Source organism: Pteropus alecto, unplaced genomic scaffold, assembly GCF_000325575.1.
Source record: "Pteropus alecto unplaced genomic scaffold, ASM32557v1 scaffold131, whole genome shotgun sequence".
In the NCBI taxonomy this organism is placed as follows: Eukaryota; Metazoa; Chordata; class Mammalia; order Chiroptera; family Pteropodidae; genus Pteropus; species Pteropus alecto.
The window spans coordinates 22,091,205-22,109,607 of NW_006434709.1; the positions used below are offsets into that span (position 1 = coordinate 22,091,205).

Below are 18,403 nucleotides of genomic sequence, written 5' to 3' on the forward strand. Positions count from 1 at the left end.
GAAATGCCATAATAATAATTTCACAGAAATGTTTTAGGTGGAGAAGGATTTGTCCATCCTATTCCATATCATAAAAGTGTCCTCAAAAGGCTGTTTACCTGCCCCTGAGATGTATGTAGGAGGCCCCTCATACTCATTTTCGGAAAACATTTTCAATATCACCTTCCTTATAGGGATCATAATAATTATAACCAACATTTATTGAGCATTTAACTCAATGCCAAGCACCGTGTCAAGCATTTTACTTGCATTCACGAAGGAGGTACTAGTGGTCCTTCATTTTAGACGGGAGGAAACTGAGGCACAGAAAGAACTGCCTAATGTCTCGTATGTGATAAGAAAGCAGAGCCTGAGTTCTCCATCCACACACACCGTGTCCCCACAGCACAATCAGGGGCAGGGGCAGAAAAACCACTCCCTATCTCAGAGAGGGGTACCCTGGAACCCTCTTTGTTTGCTCACCTTCCCAGGCTTCTGCCCCTCCTCTAGAGTCCCCAGGCCTCAGAGAAGGATCCCCTTTACAGGAGCTGCCAGGACACATGTTCTATGGGGACTTTCTTGCCCGCGTTTCTGTCTCCCATTCCAAGGTGTGTAGAGTAACATGAGAGTATACCCAGGACTGGAGCAGTTCCTAGAAAGAGAAAACTTGACTGCTCCCCAGGCAGCCACCTGCCCTTTTTCTTTTTGAAAGTGGACCTATGGCCACTGTATGGCACACTCCAATACCAGGCTGCTGGTGACTGCTTTTTGTGGTTTCTTTGTTAGCTGGGATTTATAGTTTGGATCTCGTCATTCTGCCAAGTACAATAAACATTTTGTTTTAATTGGAATATAACTAATTATTATTATTATTATTATCATCATCATTATTATTTTTCTTCTAAATGCCTTAAAAATGACCAGCTTGTGAGCATGCAGTCAGAATTCCTGGAGTCTAAATGCCAAGTCAGTGTGCTTTGCAGATCGGTGTGTGATTAGAAGACAGACTCTCATTTATTACAGCTTTTATTTATATAATGGAAGTTAGGTAATGTAAGCCCTCCCAAAGGCCAGCTTAGATGTTGATGATGGTTAAGTGGTAAAATCTGTGAGAAGTATTCAACAATGCCTTGTATCTGTAGTGCCTAGAATGTGAATAATATATGTGTGACATGAATAAATATAAAGTCAATTATTTTTATAACATATTAACTTCCTTTACCTAAGTTCCTGGGAAATATAGCCAAACAATTACAGAGAATGAAAACATTGGCAACTTACAAACACCTGCTTTGATTATTTGGTCTAATTAGGTTAAATTTAACCAATCCCATCTGAACAAATTGAAAACAATTCTTATCTGTTCCCTCGGTCACGGACTTTTATCGGTGTTGGATGCAGATGTGTTTAATATGACACAGTTAGTGCTATTCTCTTAGCTCTGGGTGGGAGATAAAAGGGAATTGAGAACATATTTTTTAGAGTCTTCTGGGGACCTTGTAATTTCTGGGCCCGCAGCTATGAAATTTCAGGGGAAAAAAACAGACCTTGTTGTCAACAAATAAGTTGCTTTTTTCCAAACACTGGAACTGTCATCTGAACTGTGGCTTTTGCCAAAAGTGTCTTTCCCAGGGAATAGTGAGCTCCTAAATTCAGCCGATGGTTCCTAGCTGCCTTTCGGAGGTCAGAATAATACAGAAGTCTTATTAGATTGCTAGGTCATGTGGTGTGTATCTCTCATTAATTCCAACCTGGAGCTGAGTACATAGGCCCTATTCTGTAGGTTGTCTTTCCACTTTGTTAGAGTTTAGAGACCATTTAATCAATAGGTAGAATGGAAACCATAGCAATTAGTGCCTTGCTCAAGGTCACACAGCAGGTTAGTGAAATAGTCCAGCTTTCCTGGTTCCTGGTCCACTGCCCATTTCTATGACCAAAATTAAAGGCCTCATTCATAATATAGTATGATAATTGGGCTGTGTTTCCATCTGTAACAAAACTATGTCATGAACCCTCCTTACCCACATTTCCTCCCCAGGACTAAAATACTGTTCAAATGAGCAACTAGGGGTCTCACCTGTAATTTCAGGTTTCCTATGTGTTCCTCTTGCCCCACTCCAGCCCTGCTCATAACTGACTGATAACCTGAAACTAGTTGCCCATGTTAATTAAATTAGTTAAGCAAGTTGTTTTTGAAAGCATATTCTAGACATTTCATAGAAACGAAATCATACAACATGTGACCTTTTGTGTCTGGATTCTTTCACTTATCATAATGTTTACAAGGTTCATCTATGTCGTAGAATTAATCAACAGCCTATTCTTTTTTATGGTCAAATACTCTATTGTATAGAATTACCACATTTTGTTTATCCACTCATCAGTTGATGGTTGTTTCCACTCTTTGGCTATTATGAATAGTGCTGCTATGAAGATTCATGGACAAGTTTTTGTGGAGACATATGTTTTCACTTCTCTTCTCCAAAGAGATTGCACCATTTTACATTCCCACCAGAAAAATATGAGGTTTCCAATTTCTCCACATTCTCGACAGCACTTATTATTGCCCATCTTTTTTATTTTAGTCATCCTAGTGGGTGTGACGTGGTATTTCGTTGTGCTTTTAGTTTGCATTTCTCTAATGACTGATGATGTGGAGCATTTTTTCTAGTGCTAATTGGACATTTGTACATCTTTTTCAGAGAAATGTCTATTCAGATCCTTTGCCCATTTTTAAATTGGGTTATTTGTCTTTTTATTCTTAAGTTGTAAGAGTTCTTTGTATATTCTAGTTATCAATCCCTTATCACATATACAACTTGCAAATATGTTCTCCTATTCTGTAGGTTGTCTTTCCACTTTGTTGATAATATCCTTTGATGTACAAAAGTTTTTATTTGGATGAAGTCCAATTTATCTATTTTTATCTTTTGCTGTTTGTGCTTTTGACATTTTATCTAAGAAACCATTGCCTAATCCAAGGTCAAAAACATTTATACCCATGTTTTCTTCTTAAGAGTCTTATAATTTTATCTGTTAATATCTGATTGATTTTGAGTTAATTTTTCTATTTGGTATGAGATACAGGTCCAACTTCATAACTTTTGAAATCAAGACGTGTGAATCCTACAACTTTGTTCTTCTTTTTAAGATTGTTATGGCTGGATCTCATATTTTCATACAAATTTTAGAGTCAGCTTGTCAATTTCTGTAAAAAGAAAAGACACACTAGCTAGGATTTCAATAGGTATTATGTGAAACCTGTAGGTCTATTTGAGGAGTATTGCCATTATAATATTATGTCTTCAAATGTTCACTCAGAATTCTTCCAAGACTTGCTTTTAAGCTTCGTTGTGGTGGATATACTCTACAGAGGAGCCTTTCGTTAGGCAAATTTAGTCTCTTCCTGATGCCCCATGTATTAAAGGTTTCTCTACTCTGGTTAGTAGTCTGGGGCAATTGCAAGGCTCACCTTCTTTGCTTCCTTCTGTCAGGTCACAGTCCTGTACTACTGTGATAACTAACGTTTAAAAACAATTTTATACATTTTATCTAGTTTTGTAGTTGTTTATGGCAGAGGACAATTCCCATAGCAGTTAAACCTTCATGAGCTGAAGCAAAGATCACTTATATCATTTTGTTTTGAAACCTCTTGGTTCCTCAACTATGAAATGGGGATAATACCATCAGAGGACTGAGGTGAAGGTCACATGAAAAAAATTGTGAAAACTCCTTGAAAAGTCATATTATAAGAAAGGAAAAATCCAACATTGGAAGAAAAGTGGCTATCAGGAGGTAAAATTGATAGGAAGAACAAAGAAATGAATGTTTATCACATCTAGACAGAGCTTTGCTCATCCCATGGTAGGGTACACTTACTCCCAGGTTCACCTCCATTGCTCACCTGGCAGAATTGACTTAACTCCTCTCTCTATGTTGGGGCTGGACTTCACATTAAATAGGATTCCCAGTCCAACCAGATTCTTTTAGATTTGCCGGCTTTAAACTGCACCTTGCAGCATCATTCCTACAGATATTGGTCTGTATGTAGGCAAGTGGTGCCAGGAACCTCTCCAGTCTTAGAGTCTGTTTCTCTCAGAACTATAAACTGTAGCCCTGGCAAGGGACTGAGATAGGTGGTTCTAGCCTCTTTCTTATTACAGGTGAGGTAACAGAGGTAAGCATCAGTTCTCTAAAGGAATCTTCTCTCTACTTTCTCTTAAGTTGGTTTTACACTATGTCTCATTGGCTGTAGGTAGAAGCCCCAGGTCCTTTGTGGGGGGGAAAAAAGTCAACAGAGATGCCTAAGATGTGATGATAGGGAAATTTCTGATTTCCCAATCTTGTCCTTGGAAGCAATTCACTGACAGAACCAGAAGCAGTGTATGCTTAGAAGAAATTTGTGTTCATGTCCTAGGTTGTCACATGTTTATCCACTAGTGTTTCCTTACTTTCTCCCTATGTCAGGCACAGGCAGGGTGGGATGGTGGGTGGAAACAAGTAAAAGCTGTTGGTTCCACCCAGTGCCTCCTGAGCCCTCTAAAGAGACTGAGTTTTTATCTCATGGGTTGACAAGATAGTCTTCGAATTTTTTTCTCAGAAGCTCATCTTCCTTCCTCAGCAGCAGATAAAGAATTGTGTGCTTAAAAATACATGCCTTTGAAAATATGCTTGGGTCAAGGGAAGAAGGGAATGTTTTCAAAGGGGTGTGTGTTGGGGGTTCCCACCTGTGTAAGCAGGGCATAAAGGGGTTCAGAGACCTAGAAATAAAAGTAGTCAAGAAATAAACAACCAGTACCAGTTCAGGGTGCTTCTCAAGACAAAGTTAGCCTCCATTTCCTTCCAGCAGGTCATTCTAAATGTTTGTAACTAGAGGGGCCCCTGGGGTCAGGATTACAGTTTATTGGGAGGGGCAGAGGATTAAATAGAAGAATGGAATTTCCCTTCGATAAGGAGAAGCCAAGATTTAGTAAATCAGTTGATTTTTTTGTTGTTGTAGTTCCTATGGTTTCCTTTCCTCACCAAATATAATATTTTTACTAAGAAATTGCATAACAGGACATTAACATTCACAGAGTATACAAATTATCATCTGGGATTATTTTTAGAACTAGTTTATCAGCTGTTTCAGATAAGAACTTTTGTTGGATCTGATTACAGATCTCTCTGACCAGAGCTACAATTCTTTGAAATAGAAAACGCTGGCTATCTCACTATGCATTAAAAATGAAATCTGCTTCGTATTTTCTCCCTACTTTTTTAAGGAGGGTAGAGGTTCTGGCAGAGAGAAAGGAGGATAGAGAAAACTTCAGAAAATTACATCTACAAACCTTTTTTGACCTAGTGGTATCAGAGAATATCTAAAAGAGAAATTCATTCATTCATTTGAGGCAGAAGAAACAGCATGTGCAAGATCAAGCAGAATAAAGAATCTTCTTCTGAGCCTCAGTGGCAAGTGACCACCATAGTGGTACAATCAATATTGCCATTTACACAATGTCCTTAATAAGTGAGTTATTCCATAGCAGTGAAACCATTTTTTTCTGTTTGGTTGGCCTTTTTAGTCCTGAAGACGATCCTTTTCCCTTCATGGATACCGATTGCTGCTTATAAGTAGAACAGTTTTTCTGTAATTACTGGGGCTTTTGCTTCTCCCATAGCTATCTCTGCTGAGCCCAGGAAAATGCTGTCACCTTGGGCCTGTACACTTATTCCCCTTTGCTTTTTTTGTTTTTGCCCATTCAGCATAAAGACAATCAGGCTATCTTGATTCGTGACATAACAGTGAGGGCCAGGAACTGTATAATGTTCAGGAGCTCTTCGAGCACTAGATGAAGGGGTTGACTTATGATTAGGGGCCGTGGTCTACATAAACAAGTACCATTAAACACTAGAATTACACACATTCAGCATGGCAAAATGTTTACAGTATGAGAGGCACAGATGATCTCAGATGGTCTGAGGTAATGGGTCTTAAAGTGTGGTCCTTGTATCAGCAACATCAGCATCACCTGGGAATTTGTTAGAAATGAGATTTTGGGGGGACCTGCCCCAGACCTCCTGAATCAGGAACTCTGAAGGTGAAGTTTGAGAACCACCAGTCTCAAGTAACAGCACAACCCTTATGGGAATGCGCCTAGCGATGAGAACGCCAGGCGAAGCTGCCCTTGTCTTTTAATTGTTATTTTCCAATCTCTCGCTTTCTCACTCTTTGCTGAGTACTTAGAGTTAAATTCACCTAAATTAAATGTTGTTCTGGTGAAACTCAGCTGTATCCATAATTATGTGGTAATGATATCATCCACATTTTTTTTCCAGAATGCCCATGTTAAAGCTATTTAGATTAACATGTATCTTATAAGATTATGTTGATATTTTGAAAATAAATTTTCACAAAGCTGTATGTGTAACTAGAAAATTAAAGACGAATGACCCACAGGCCTGCCCTTTGGGGCTTTGTGCCTCCTCTAGGGTGGAGACAGACTTCCCTAAATAATAAAACAGGATTTGGGAAACATGGTGCTGTCCCTGCTCAAGTTGTGTGCTGCTTTTAAATCCTTTTTCAGCAGCCAGGTTGATGTTAGCGCCCTATCTTGGCTGGTTAGGGAATGGCAGCTTTGAAATCCAGTTAGTTTAGCAATCACTGTTAAACTTGCAGACATAACACTAAAATCTGCAACTTGCCAAGGGAACCAAGAACTGCTAAAATAACATATCTGAGATTACCAGAGGGAATTGTGTGAATAGGGCACTGTGCTTCTTTACACAGACACTGTGCTCATTGTCCTGAGGGACTCGGCAAAGTCCCTTTGGTTCCTCCCTAGGAAATCTCTGTTCAAGGTAGTCATGCTATCCAAACAGATCATCCTCAGGAAACTTTTATCAACTTCTCCAAAGCTGCAGTTCCCTAATGGTGGTCCCTGGTGACGCTTCACGATGAAACTATAGCAAAATGGCACCATAGCAAATTTTTCTTAAAGCCAGACTTCTTTAAAGAATTGTCCCTTATGATGACAATATGAATTTTCTTTTCTTTTTCCTTTTTTTTTTTTTTTGACGTTAAGAAAATTTTTCTTTCATGAAATGATAGATCAGGCAGGTTTTTAACATCTTTACAAAATAAAAAATTGTCAAGTTATACCTGTCCACCACATTGTTTTCGACATTTTATCGGTCTTGAATTTCAAACTTGGGAATTATTTCTCCTTTCAACCAGGACATAGCACAGCAGGAGGCATTGTCCTTCCAAGTGATTCTAGCCGTTAAGCCATTCATTTGAAAGCTAGAAATATGCTTGCTTTAAGAAGAAAAAAAAAGTTAATTTCAAAAACTGAAAATTGAAAAAGAAAAAAAAACAAAAATGAGGGAAAAGTGGATGTTTAGAATCAGCCACACATACTTGGGTGACTAAAATGACTGCACTGACAGGAAAAATCCAAAGACTTTGCAAACAAGGATGGCTGGTAAAAACTCCAACTATAAGAGTTTGCAAAAGTCATCTAATTTACGAAAAACAAGACAGTGTCATTAAAGGAGGGACTTCATTCTTTCATTGGAACACTTGGTTTTCCAAGAAAGGTAGAGAAAAAAACAAACTAGGGAATGTTCTGTGGTCCCCACCTAAATGGGACACCCTGGGAGCAGAGCCTCGTCTTTCTGACTCACTGCTACACCCTAGACCTAAAACAGAACCTGTGCATAGCAGGCCAGCATCGAAGACTGCCTTGCCTTCCAGGGGCCTTTACAGGGCTTACTCATTCTTTTGAATCCTTGAGGACTTCTCCTCCTTTGGTGTTTTTATTTGTAAGAAAAAATGGGGTGTGGTAAATTTTCTAGTTCTTCACTATGGTACTGGGCTGAAATCAGCTGTGTTCTGCTTGGAACTGCAACCCTACCTACCCACACATAAACCCTAGGAGTCAGATTTTAGGAGTGTGGTTCTCAGCAGAATTACCTATTGGAGTCCAAAGCTTTCAAATGTCTGTGCCTACCTCGAAACCGACTGAATCAAACTCTGCAAGAGTGGGATCCAGGCACCTGTGTTTTTAATAGCATCTGGCTAAGAACTATCACCTGAGGGCAGTGGTTTTCAAAGTATCTGGCCCAACAGCAGCAGCATCACCTGTGAGCTTGTTAGATATGCAGATTATCAGCCCCCAACTCCAGACCTCCTGAATCAGTAACTCTGAGGATAAGGCTCAGGCAGCAATCTAAACTTATCAAGCCATTTAGATGATGTTTGAACAACAGCTTTAGGACATTTCTTTGGGTGTAGCTGCACAACAGAGATTATTTTTTTCTAAGCAGTAGTTTGGAGAAAGTGCCTAAATGAATGTCATTTGATAACTTCCTAGCTTTTGACTCTGCCCTAACCTTTCCTGCTGCTCCTCTGTTGACACAGTAATTCAACAAACCTATTAGCAGCTCACTCTTCTACTCAAACTTGGGAGCATTTACCTGTTCCTCTCCCAGTCAAGCACTTCCGGGTAGGCGTCAGGGCCCTTCTTAAATTTTGTTCCCTCCTGAAAGCCCTTTTTTTTTTATTTTTTAAATTCTTCCAATAGAAAATAAATGCCCATTGCATTCCTTTTGGTCATTCTTGTGGCTTTTATATTCTTTTTACCTACCAATTTCTGTGTGACTTTGGGCAAGTAGCTTAACTTCTCTGTTTCCTCATCTGTAAAATGGGAATAATAATAGCGCCTACTTTGTCAATGAGTTAATACATACCGAAGTGCTTCTAATACTCAACAAGTATCAGTTCTAAAAGTAATTGTTCATAGCATTGAAAAATGGGTATACTATATTCTATAGTGCATGGCACATAAATACTCAACAATTGTCAGCTTTTCTCACTAACAATTTTAGGGCACTAAACATTTTTTAATTTTTGTAGTTGTCCTTATCCCCCGTTAGTTTTTTTGTCTTTTTTAAATTAAATTTATCAGGATGACATTGGTTAATTAAATTATATAGGTTTCAAGTGTACGATTCAATAATACACCATCTGTATATTGCATTGTGTGTTCACCACCCAAAGTCAAATCTTTCGTCACCACATATTTGACCCCCTTTACCCTTACCTACCTCCCCCCTCCCCTTTCCCTCTGGTAGCCACTAAACTGTTGTCTATATCTGTGAGTTTTTGTCTTGTTCGTTTATTGCTTTCAGTTTTATATTCCATATATGAGTGAAATCATATGGTTCTCAACTTTCCCTGTCTGACTTATTTCGCTTAGCATGATTATCTCAAGATCCATCCATGTTGTCACAAATGGCAGTATTTCATCTTTTTTTATAGCTGAGTAGCAGTCCATTGTATACATGTACCACATCGTCTTTATCTAATCATCTATTGAATTATAGCATTATTCGCGGTGTCCAAGACGTGGAAACAATGTCCCATTAGCTTTAAAGCCCTTTTCAGCAGATAATTTTTCTTTCTCAGCTCTGAATGTCTATATCTCCCCAAGCACCTAATATATGTTCAATAAATGCTTATGGAATTATATTGAACTCTACAGGCAATATAGGCCAACAAGTCTCAAAGGAGTCCTTTCTAGTCATGTCCCCCATCGCTCCCCTCTTTGGGACAGTGCCTTCAGTCCCTGGCTTCTTGATGATGTCATCCTTCCTCAAGGGCCTAGAGAAAGCAAGTGAGTCTGGGCGCCCAGTTCTTGAGTCCAGCAGACTATACACTGTCTGGATTATCTCTCTTTCAGATAACAGGTTCCTCTGAAAATTATCCAGAATAGCCTAGATAGTTCTTCCTGTTTTTAATTATGTTTTAAAGAGCAGATCTCTGAGCCATATTTCTGACTTTGTGCCAAACAAATGAAATTCCTTTTTAATGTAGTGTTGTCCTCAGGCAGCAGTGGGTGGGAAATACAGGGAAGTGGGAAGGATGGGGAAGTGGTACCTAGTGTGGTCTTCTCACTAGTAAATTATATCAGGATTAGGTTTTTAGGCATTGAAAGTAGAGATGATGATACAATGGTTGAGGATCCAAATTCCATGGGGTTTTCCTGCTGCTTTGTAAAGATGGCTGCCCTCCTGCTTGAACTTTTTGCAGAGTCTGAATTAAGAGCAGAGGTATGTCTGCAACTGCAGATGGTAGGCAGTGGCCTCCATGGGGCACAGTCCCTTTGGAGCCTGAGCCCCCACTTTGCCTCTTGGGGCGAACTTCTTTTTGAAACAATTTGATATATAACATGAATATTCTATATTTTTAATTCCTGGATTATTGCAAGCCTATACGATGTTTTCAAATTTCATGTAAGTTTTTTCCAACTGTTACCTTAATCTTTTACATTTTTATTATGTTCGTGATAGTTTTCCAGAAGTCAGTAGTGTTCACTGAGTTATGAAATATCGATTTTCAGCAAGGCATTGGATGAAGTCTATCCTGACGTCCTTGTAGATAAAATTGTGTAGACAGATGGTAAAGTTAGGAGGATTCATAACTGGAGAATGACTAAACCCAAAGAGAGCTGGCAAATGAATTGGTTAGAGCTTGGCATGGGGTGGGGGACAGAGGGGAGCAGGGAGCCAACTGTAACTTGTTGAAGGCCTCTGTCCTTCTTGCTGGCCCAGTCCACATTCTTAATAATTATTTGATTACGGCATTTATAACATGCTTGCCAATTTGAAGTTCACCCAATTTAATTTCTGTTGGATGATGAATGTGTTGTCTAAAGAATCTGGGTTCTGGGAGGTACCCATGACGCCTCCCCTAGTCAGTCTCCCAGTGCTGCCAATTTTATTCCTTCAGTGTTTCTCAAACCTATCTTCTTCCTATTCCCTCTTTCCTATAGGCCCTCATTATTTCTCTCCTGGACTACCGCAGTAGTCTTTTAAATGGGAATAATAACAGTATTCAAATGCCTAACAGGCTCATTGGGAACCTCAAAATGCAGAATTAGGCTGGTAGATCTACTAGCAATGGAGTAATTTGTCTTGTGAGCTCCAAGTTCACTGTGGGAAGTGGTGTTGTAGAGGGGATCTGAGCCCCTGAAGGAAGTTTGGACTAGGTGTGCTTTTATCCTGCTCGATTTCAAGGCTTGGTGATTCAAGAGGTCACTGAGTTCATACTCATTGACTGTTGGGTAGGGATGCCAGGAGTACATCTTCTGATAGGAATGCCTTTTGTCCCCCTAGGGGAAAAAGTATGAATTACCTACATAGAAATTGTTTCTGGGCCAGAAATCTGAACCGTAATGGGCAAGTCACTTATTATATCATTTATGTGAAATCTACTCTGGAAAGACATCTGATAGTCACACCCAGTGTATCCAGAGTCTTGCATTGTCCCATGTCACTTCTGAATTAAGTGATTACCTTTGTTTTTTTGCATTTTAGTTCTGGATCATCTTGGCTTCTGGGAGGAAGTCAGAAAGATCATCTCAGGATCAGAGCTGATAACGGGATTCCCCTATACCTTCACGGCGCCAGGCCTGCCCCAGTACCTCCAGAGCATCACCAAACTAGCCATTGCTGCAGTATGGGCAGTGGCCGCCCAGGCTGGAGAGCAGACAAGGGATGTTCCCATCTCATTCTCTCAACTATTAGAGTCTCCCTTTCCTGAAGTGCGCCTGCTGACACTGGAAGCCCTATTGGAAAAGTTTTCGGCAGCAGCCTCTGGATTAGAAATGAAAGAACTGCCATCCTTGCTGTGGAATATGGGAGAGACGTTCTTGATGTTGGCTATGAAGGAAAATCACCCAGAGTGCTTCTGCAAGGTGAAGTCTCTGGTGTACCAACTGTCCCCTTCCACTCCACCCACTCCTTGGCGAGCCTACAAGAATGATAGGATTATGAAGGTGGGGTTGAGTTTGGCTTCCCCAGAGCAATAGGAAGGAGATTCAGCATCCAGAGGGCAAGGAATCTCTGTATGGTGCTTGGCATGTCTTTATGCATAGAAAGGCACTATGAAAAGTATTTGATGATAATAGTTTCGATGACAGAAATTAACCAAAGACAGATTGAGAGTAGCCACTCAGTGCTCTAGGAAACAGCATTGAAAACTGGCTATAGAAGATGTCAGAGGGTATTCTTTGCTGACATGGCTATTTGGGGGTACATGGCCACCTAGAAAGCATAATAAAAGGAAAGGGCACTGACCTAAGAATCTGGGCATCTAGACTCTGATCCCAGGTCACAAGAGTCCCTCAGGTGTGTCACTGCTCCACCTTGTCTTAGTCTCCCAAAGGTATTAAGAGGGAAATAAGAAGTCAATGGGAGCTTTTTGAAAGATAGACCCCCTTATCAGTACAAGTGATTATTATTTAGCTTTTGGAGACTTTTTCCTGAGTTTTTTTTGTCCCCATGGATCTGCCCACACAGATACTGAAAATTCTCCATCGCATGGACCCCAGTGAGTGGCTTCCCCACACGGAACGCTATATTCATCTAACCCCAAAGGAGTTCTTGAACTGGACAATGGATATTGCTTCCAATGAAAGGTTTGTCCCCCGTGCTCCCTGTGCAAACTTAGTATGAGGTGTGGTCCCATCAGTTAGTCATGTAATGAACTTGAGCACAATCTTGACCTAAGGACCCAGGTCCTGTGTTTCTTTCTAAGTCTTAGCTGAGGAGCATGTTCTCAGCTCAAGCAAAAGAATGTGATGTCAGAATTTCACATTAATAAGCAAAAGGTCATTACGTATGGAGGTGTTTGTATAACCATGAGGTGGAGATTTCCAGCATTCACATCCTCGTGGATTACAGAATAGCTGCAAAAAAAATCTATATATGAAATATGTTTGATTTTATTTTGGGGTGTTTTTTGGCTTACTTTTTCTAGGTCTGAAATTCAAAGTGTAGCTCTGAGACTTGCCTCCAGAGTCATCGCCCACCACATGGGGATGTGTGACCAGGTAAGGCTGATTCTGCCCCTGTTCTGGGGTCTGGGTTTTGTGTTGTTCTTTACCTGGAAGGTGTCAGTAGGCAGAATCACTGTGTTGTGTATGTAACCTCCACGAAAATATTGTTCATGTTGATTTTTCACTTTGGGTGTATAACTTTTGAAGAATTTTCTGAGTACCACCTTTGACATTTCTTTTCTCTTGTTCTGGGCGCATTTGATTAGAGTCCACAAGAGTTAACACAACTTTGCACCAGTGCACGTGCGCGCGCGCGCACACACACACACACACACACATGCCCAGACCTTGTTTTTTCTTCTTTTTCTAGCTAGGCTCTTTATTTAAAGAGGGAGTGAACAAGTCAATTCCAGGGACTGACTGCAGGTCACTAGGATTGCATCCTAGTCAACTAAGTATGAAAACATTTTGCTAAAGCTTGAATATTCTCCCAGAACGTGGTCCAGATGGCTCTGCATGGAGGCCCAGATGTGCCCCACCTTTCTCACATGCCCTTTGTGGGTGAGGTGGAACTAAAGTAATCAAAAGATCATCTTGGGAAGAAGCCTTAAGACAAATACATGCATACTTAGGGGCATACGAGGAAGATGTCACCACCACAAAATTATTATAAGTAGAAAGCAGTCAATACTACAGCAAAACTACCTGAAGATCTTTGTTACACATCAGCACGCAGTGATAGTGGTGGCATAACGTTGCAGATTCTGATTACTTACAATAAAGCAGCACCGAGAGTTTCTGAAGATACGAAGATGAATAGAAACTGGTGGGACAGTCTAATGAGAGAAAAGGAATGTTTGATCGTAACGCTAAATGTCTAGTTGGGAAAGGCTGCGGGAACCCAGAGGAGGAAGGGAGGAGTGTTTGGGGAGCTGAGGAAGACTTCACAGAGGAGATTGTTAAATTCAGAGAGCACAGGGTGAGAGAGTTCAGGGGCTGGGCAGAGAGAAAACCAGAGGGTGAGAATTAAACAGATACCTAGTTACCTTGGGTCTCTCGTTCAAAGGCAGGGACCAAAGCCAGGTGGTCACTAGGAGCTACAAAAAGCCAAAAACAGTCTGTTGTAGTTTTGTTTCGGGGGAAGGGTTTGTAGGAAGGGAGAAGATTTGCGGGGGGGAAAAAAAAAAAATACAGCACAGAGGGGAAAAAAACAAGTAAGAAAGTAGTCCCAGGGCAGCCCAAAGTCACCAAAAGACATTGTTCTCATGTAAAGCCGTTTTTATCCAGTTGTCATGTGCATATTAATAGTACGTCTAGGTACCTGAATAAAGCGATATTTGATGAAAATTGGGAATTTTCCAGGAAAAGAAAAATTTTCCAGGGAGAGCAAAACTGTAGAGAAACACATAAAAGAAGTTCCCAAGAAGACCTGGGTTTTTGTACATTGAGAGTCAGTCTTCTTCAAGGTCTATGATGCTCATTAGTTTAATATCACAGAAGATCATAATCAGAGGAGCCAGGAGTCTCATTTTGAACATTTAAAGAGGCTTCGTTGATAGGAGAAGTAAAGTACATTTAGAACAATAATTCCTTTTCTAGAAAAAGTAAAAAACCAAGGTTTAAAAAATAGAAACAACCCAAATGTCCATCAACTGATGAATGGGTAAACAAACAATGGTATATCTATTCAATAGAATATTCAGCCATAAAAAGTAATGAAGTCTTGATACATCCTATAGCATGGATGAACCTTAAAAATTACATGCTAAGTGAAAGCAGTCAGTCACAAAAGACCACATATTAGATGATTACATTCATATGAAATATCCAGAAATGGCAAATCCATAGAGACTGTAGATTACTGCTTTAGGGCTAGGAAAGGGGACAGATGACAGGATGGGGAATGATAACTGGAGAATGAAATGTTTCTCTTTTTGGTGATGAAAATGTTCTAAAATTGATTATGATGATGGTTACACATACATGTAAATATGCTAAAAACCACTGAAACGTATATGTGCTTTAAACACGTAAATTATATGGTATGTGAATTATATCTCAGTAAAGCTGTTACTACAAAAACAACAACAATAACAACAACAACAATAGGAACCGAAAAGCAACAAATGAACAGGACAAACAAACAGAGACTCATGGACATGGACAATGGACTAGTAGTTACCAGAGGGTAGGGGTTGGGGAAGAAGGAGGGAGGTGGACGGGGTAAAGGGGATCAAATATAGGGGGGTAAGAGGAGGGTGAGGTGGGTAAAGGGGATCAAATATATGGTAGCTGAAGGACTTTGGGTGGTAAACACAATAAAATATACAGATGCGAAATTATAATGTGCATCTGAAAATCATATAATTGTATTAACCCGTGTTACCCCAATAAACTTAATTAAAAAAATTCAATGACAAAAAATATCAAAATTAAAATTAAAAAAAATAGAACTTCATTTAAACAATAATGTTAAGATGCTGCCTTAAATGTTGTAACAGAAATTTCATCAGTACAGTGGTTTAAACCAGGTAGAGGCAGTTCAAAGCAGATAGACTGGATTTGAAGGTGTTGCGTCCCCAGGCCCTTTCCTTGTAGTTCTGCTGTTCTCAACCCAGAAAGTGACGGTCACTATCTATTTCCTAAGGTATGACCTGAAAGTGCACCCATACCATTTCCAATGACATTGAATTAATCAGAACTTAATCACATGTTACTCCCAAATTCAAGGGAGTCTGGGAAATGTAGTCTTTAGCTAGGTGCCCACATACCCAGCCAAAAATCCAAGATTCTTTTTTTAAAGATAGAGTATCTGGTTACTAGGGACAACAGGTATTGTTTGCTGCCACAGTCTTTCCCCAAAAGTTCTGTCTATTAAAGCTATCAAATGCACCAATGTTCTAATAACCTGATTTGCATGAGAAAAGACTCAAGGAATTTGCTCCCTAGTTATAGGGACTTCTTATTACTGAAAGACAAGTCTGATTTTGTTCCCAGCCTTGTTTATTTCTCCTTTATTGGAAAAATAAAAACAGCTAAAAAGTCTTTCTTCCCACTGTGCAAAGAGCTAATTTGCAGACCCAGTTTAATGTATGTAGGTCATCCCTAATTTCATGTCAGCCCACGATGGCATTTTTTGAACTGCTGTACATTTTGTGCTTTCAGACCAGGGACTCAGTAGCCCCTAAACTGAAGCAGTGGGTTCAGTTGGTCGTCTCAGCCTGTGGAGATCACCTTCCCACAGAGTCCAGGCTGGCCGCTGCCGAAGTCCTCACCAGCACTGCACCATTTTTCCTCACCAACCCCCATCCCATTCTTGGTAAGTGCAGTGAGCGGGGCTGGGGTGGGGCGATGTCCTTTGCACAAATACACTAAAGGATTTAAAAAGAAGAGATGAAAAATGACGGTGTGCATTATATCCTTACATTTTTCAAATATATTCCCACCCGCTTAGTTCCTACTCTAATCATTTTTCATCAACAGCCTCTTAAGTGGCCTCTTTCATTTCTATCTTATCCCCCGAGCCATTTTCCTTATGCTTCCAAAAAGCCTTTGTGGTCTTTCTAAAATATAGATCTAATCATTTCACTCCACTGCTTAAAGCCTTCGAGTAGGTTCCCCTTGCCTTCAGGATAAAATCTAAACATCCTTTAACATGGCTTATAAGGCTCTTCCTGTCCTGTGCCCTGCCTACCCATCCTTCCTCATCGGCCACCAGTCCCCAACATGGGCACTATGCGCTATAAGCAGGGACCAGTTCTATAAACAAACTGCTACTTGGCTAACTTCTGTTTGTCTTTCAAGACTCAGCCTAACTGTCACCTCTTCCAGGAATCCTGTTGCAGTAATCTTGGTGAGAAATGAATGTGTCCGTGTGAAGCTGTGGCTTTGAGGATAAAGAAAGGATAAGCTTGAAAGGCATTTAGGAAGTTGAATCAACAGGACTTTGTGTTGAGTTTAATGTAAAAGAAAGACTGAAGCGCAGCATCCCAGCTTCTGGCTTAAGGGACTGGAAAAACTGCTCGTACCTTTCAGTGAACTTAGTTTTAAGTTTGAAGCATCTCTGGGACATAAAGGTAGAGAAATTTTGAAATCACATGGATGTACGGAGCTTAGCTGGTTTTGAACCATGTTCTTCACCTTCCTGTCTCTTTCGTCACTGCCATTCCCCGTCCCTTAAAAGTAATAATTAGGAAAGATCATCATGTCATTGGTGTTTGAGAAAAATCAAGCTTTAGGAAATCATAAGGAATTGAAAAAGCGTAGCATTTTTTTATTCGTTTGAATTTTTAAAAATATTTATAAATTGTGTTTGTTTTATTTGTTTTTAAGCATAGTATTTAATAAAAGGAAACCCAGGACCTAAAGCCATGCCGCAGTCCCCACCCTGTCCTCTCCTGCCGTCTCCCCCACATGACTGTGCTCTGATTCTCTCCTACCTGCTACTGGAGTTCTGGTTCTGTTTACCTCTTCTGTGCCCAGCCCTGGAGAACAGACTACATTGAAAGCAGCTTTCAATATAGTAGTGGAAAAAAGATTTACAAAATAAAGGAGAAAATTGCTTTCTTAGATGGCGCGATTCAAATTTCAGGCGCTGTTGTTCAGACCAGTGATGTGTCTCCTATCCCTAGATCTCTCTGGGAAACGAAATTGTCTTTGATGCCCTTTCACTGCTTTATTCTAAGTGACTTCCAGGCATTTTTCTTATACCGAAAGAGGGGCTGAAAGGGGATCTTCTATGATTGTGATTTAATCATTGGACCCAGAAGAATAAAAGCAACGGTTTATAAACTTTGATGAAACTTTTCCAGCAAGGGTAATGTTTTGCAGCACATTTTTGGGGTGACTTTGGCTACTCTAACTCTAGCTAGCTCCTATCAGGCAAAACGTGTGTAGAATAACTTGGAATGCCTGAGTGAAATCGAGGCCTGAACAAAAGCCAGTGGTTCATAATTAATTACTAGAGCTGGTGATAGCATTGCAATAAGGCAATAAGGAAGGTCAGTGGTGGCTGATGGCCTACAAGAAAATGAAAAATGGGTGCAGAACTGAGAGATAAAGGGCATAAAAGTGCATGGGGATAATAAGTCAAGGACAGAATAAAGTCATTTAAGGAAAAAGAAATATTGAAATAAACTAGAGAGGGAAGATTGAGGAACTTAAAAGCATAAATGACCATGTTAAAGAGGAAAATTTTAAGAAAGTAAAGTATTAAACCCTAGAGAACACTAGAATGGATAGAATCTGAAAGACTGAGTGAAATTTAAAGCCCAATTTATGACAGAAAAAAGATACTAAAACCCCAGAGGGAGCCATTGCTTTTCTTGGTATGACTGAAGTGTTGACGACTCTGATATCTATCAGGTTCTCTTTGGACACATGAGAGAGAGGATAGGCTAAGGAGAGCTCTTAGGACAAAGTTGGTTCCTCAGTGAAGCCTAATGTTGATGATGAGTGGTGGGGCTTCCGTGGCCTTCCACTGTGACCCTCCACAAGCCTGGGCCCACCCACCTGTGCATCAGGCGGTATCCTTTCTGTGAGGCCCAGCCCACCTCTCACCTCCCTCATAAAGTCTCCCTTGGTTACAACAGTCCACTGTGCTC

The 18,403-nt window shown here is 40.2% G+C and overlaps 1 protein-coding gene across 1 annotated transcript in view; it reads left to right on the forward strand.

Annotated features, from left to right (window-relative positions):
• THADA (THADA, armadillo repeat containing) overlaps positions 1 to 18,403 on the forward strand; it is a 285,149-nt gene that overhangs the window by 224,905 nt on the left and 41,841 nt on the right. Inside the window, 4 exon segments of the mRNA XM_006909639.3 lie at positions 11,338 to 11,717; positions 12,322 to 12,440; positions 12,782 to 12,854; positions 15,966 to 16,119. Of these exon segments, the coding sequence (XP_006909701.1) occupies positions 11,338 to 11,717; positions 12,322 to 12,440; positions 12,782 to 12,854; positions 15,966 to 16,119 (726 nt within the window).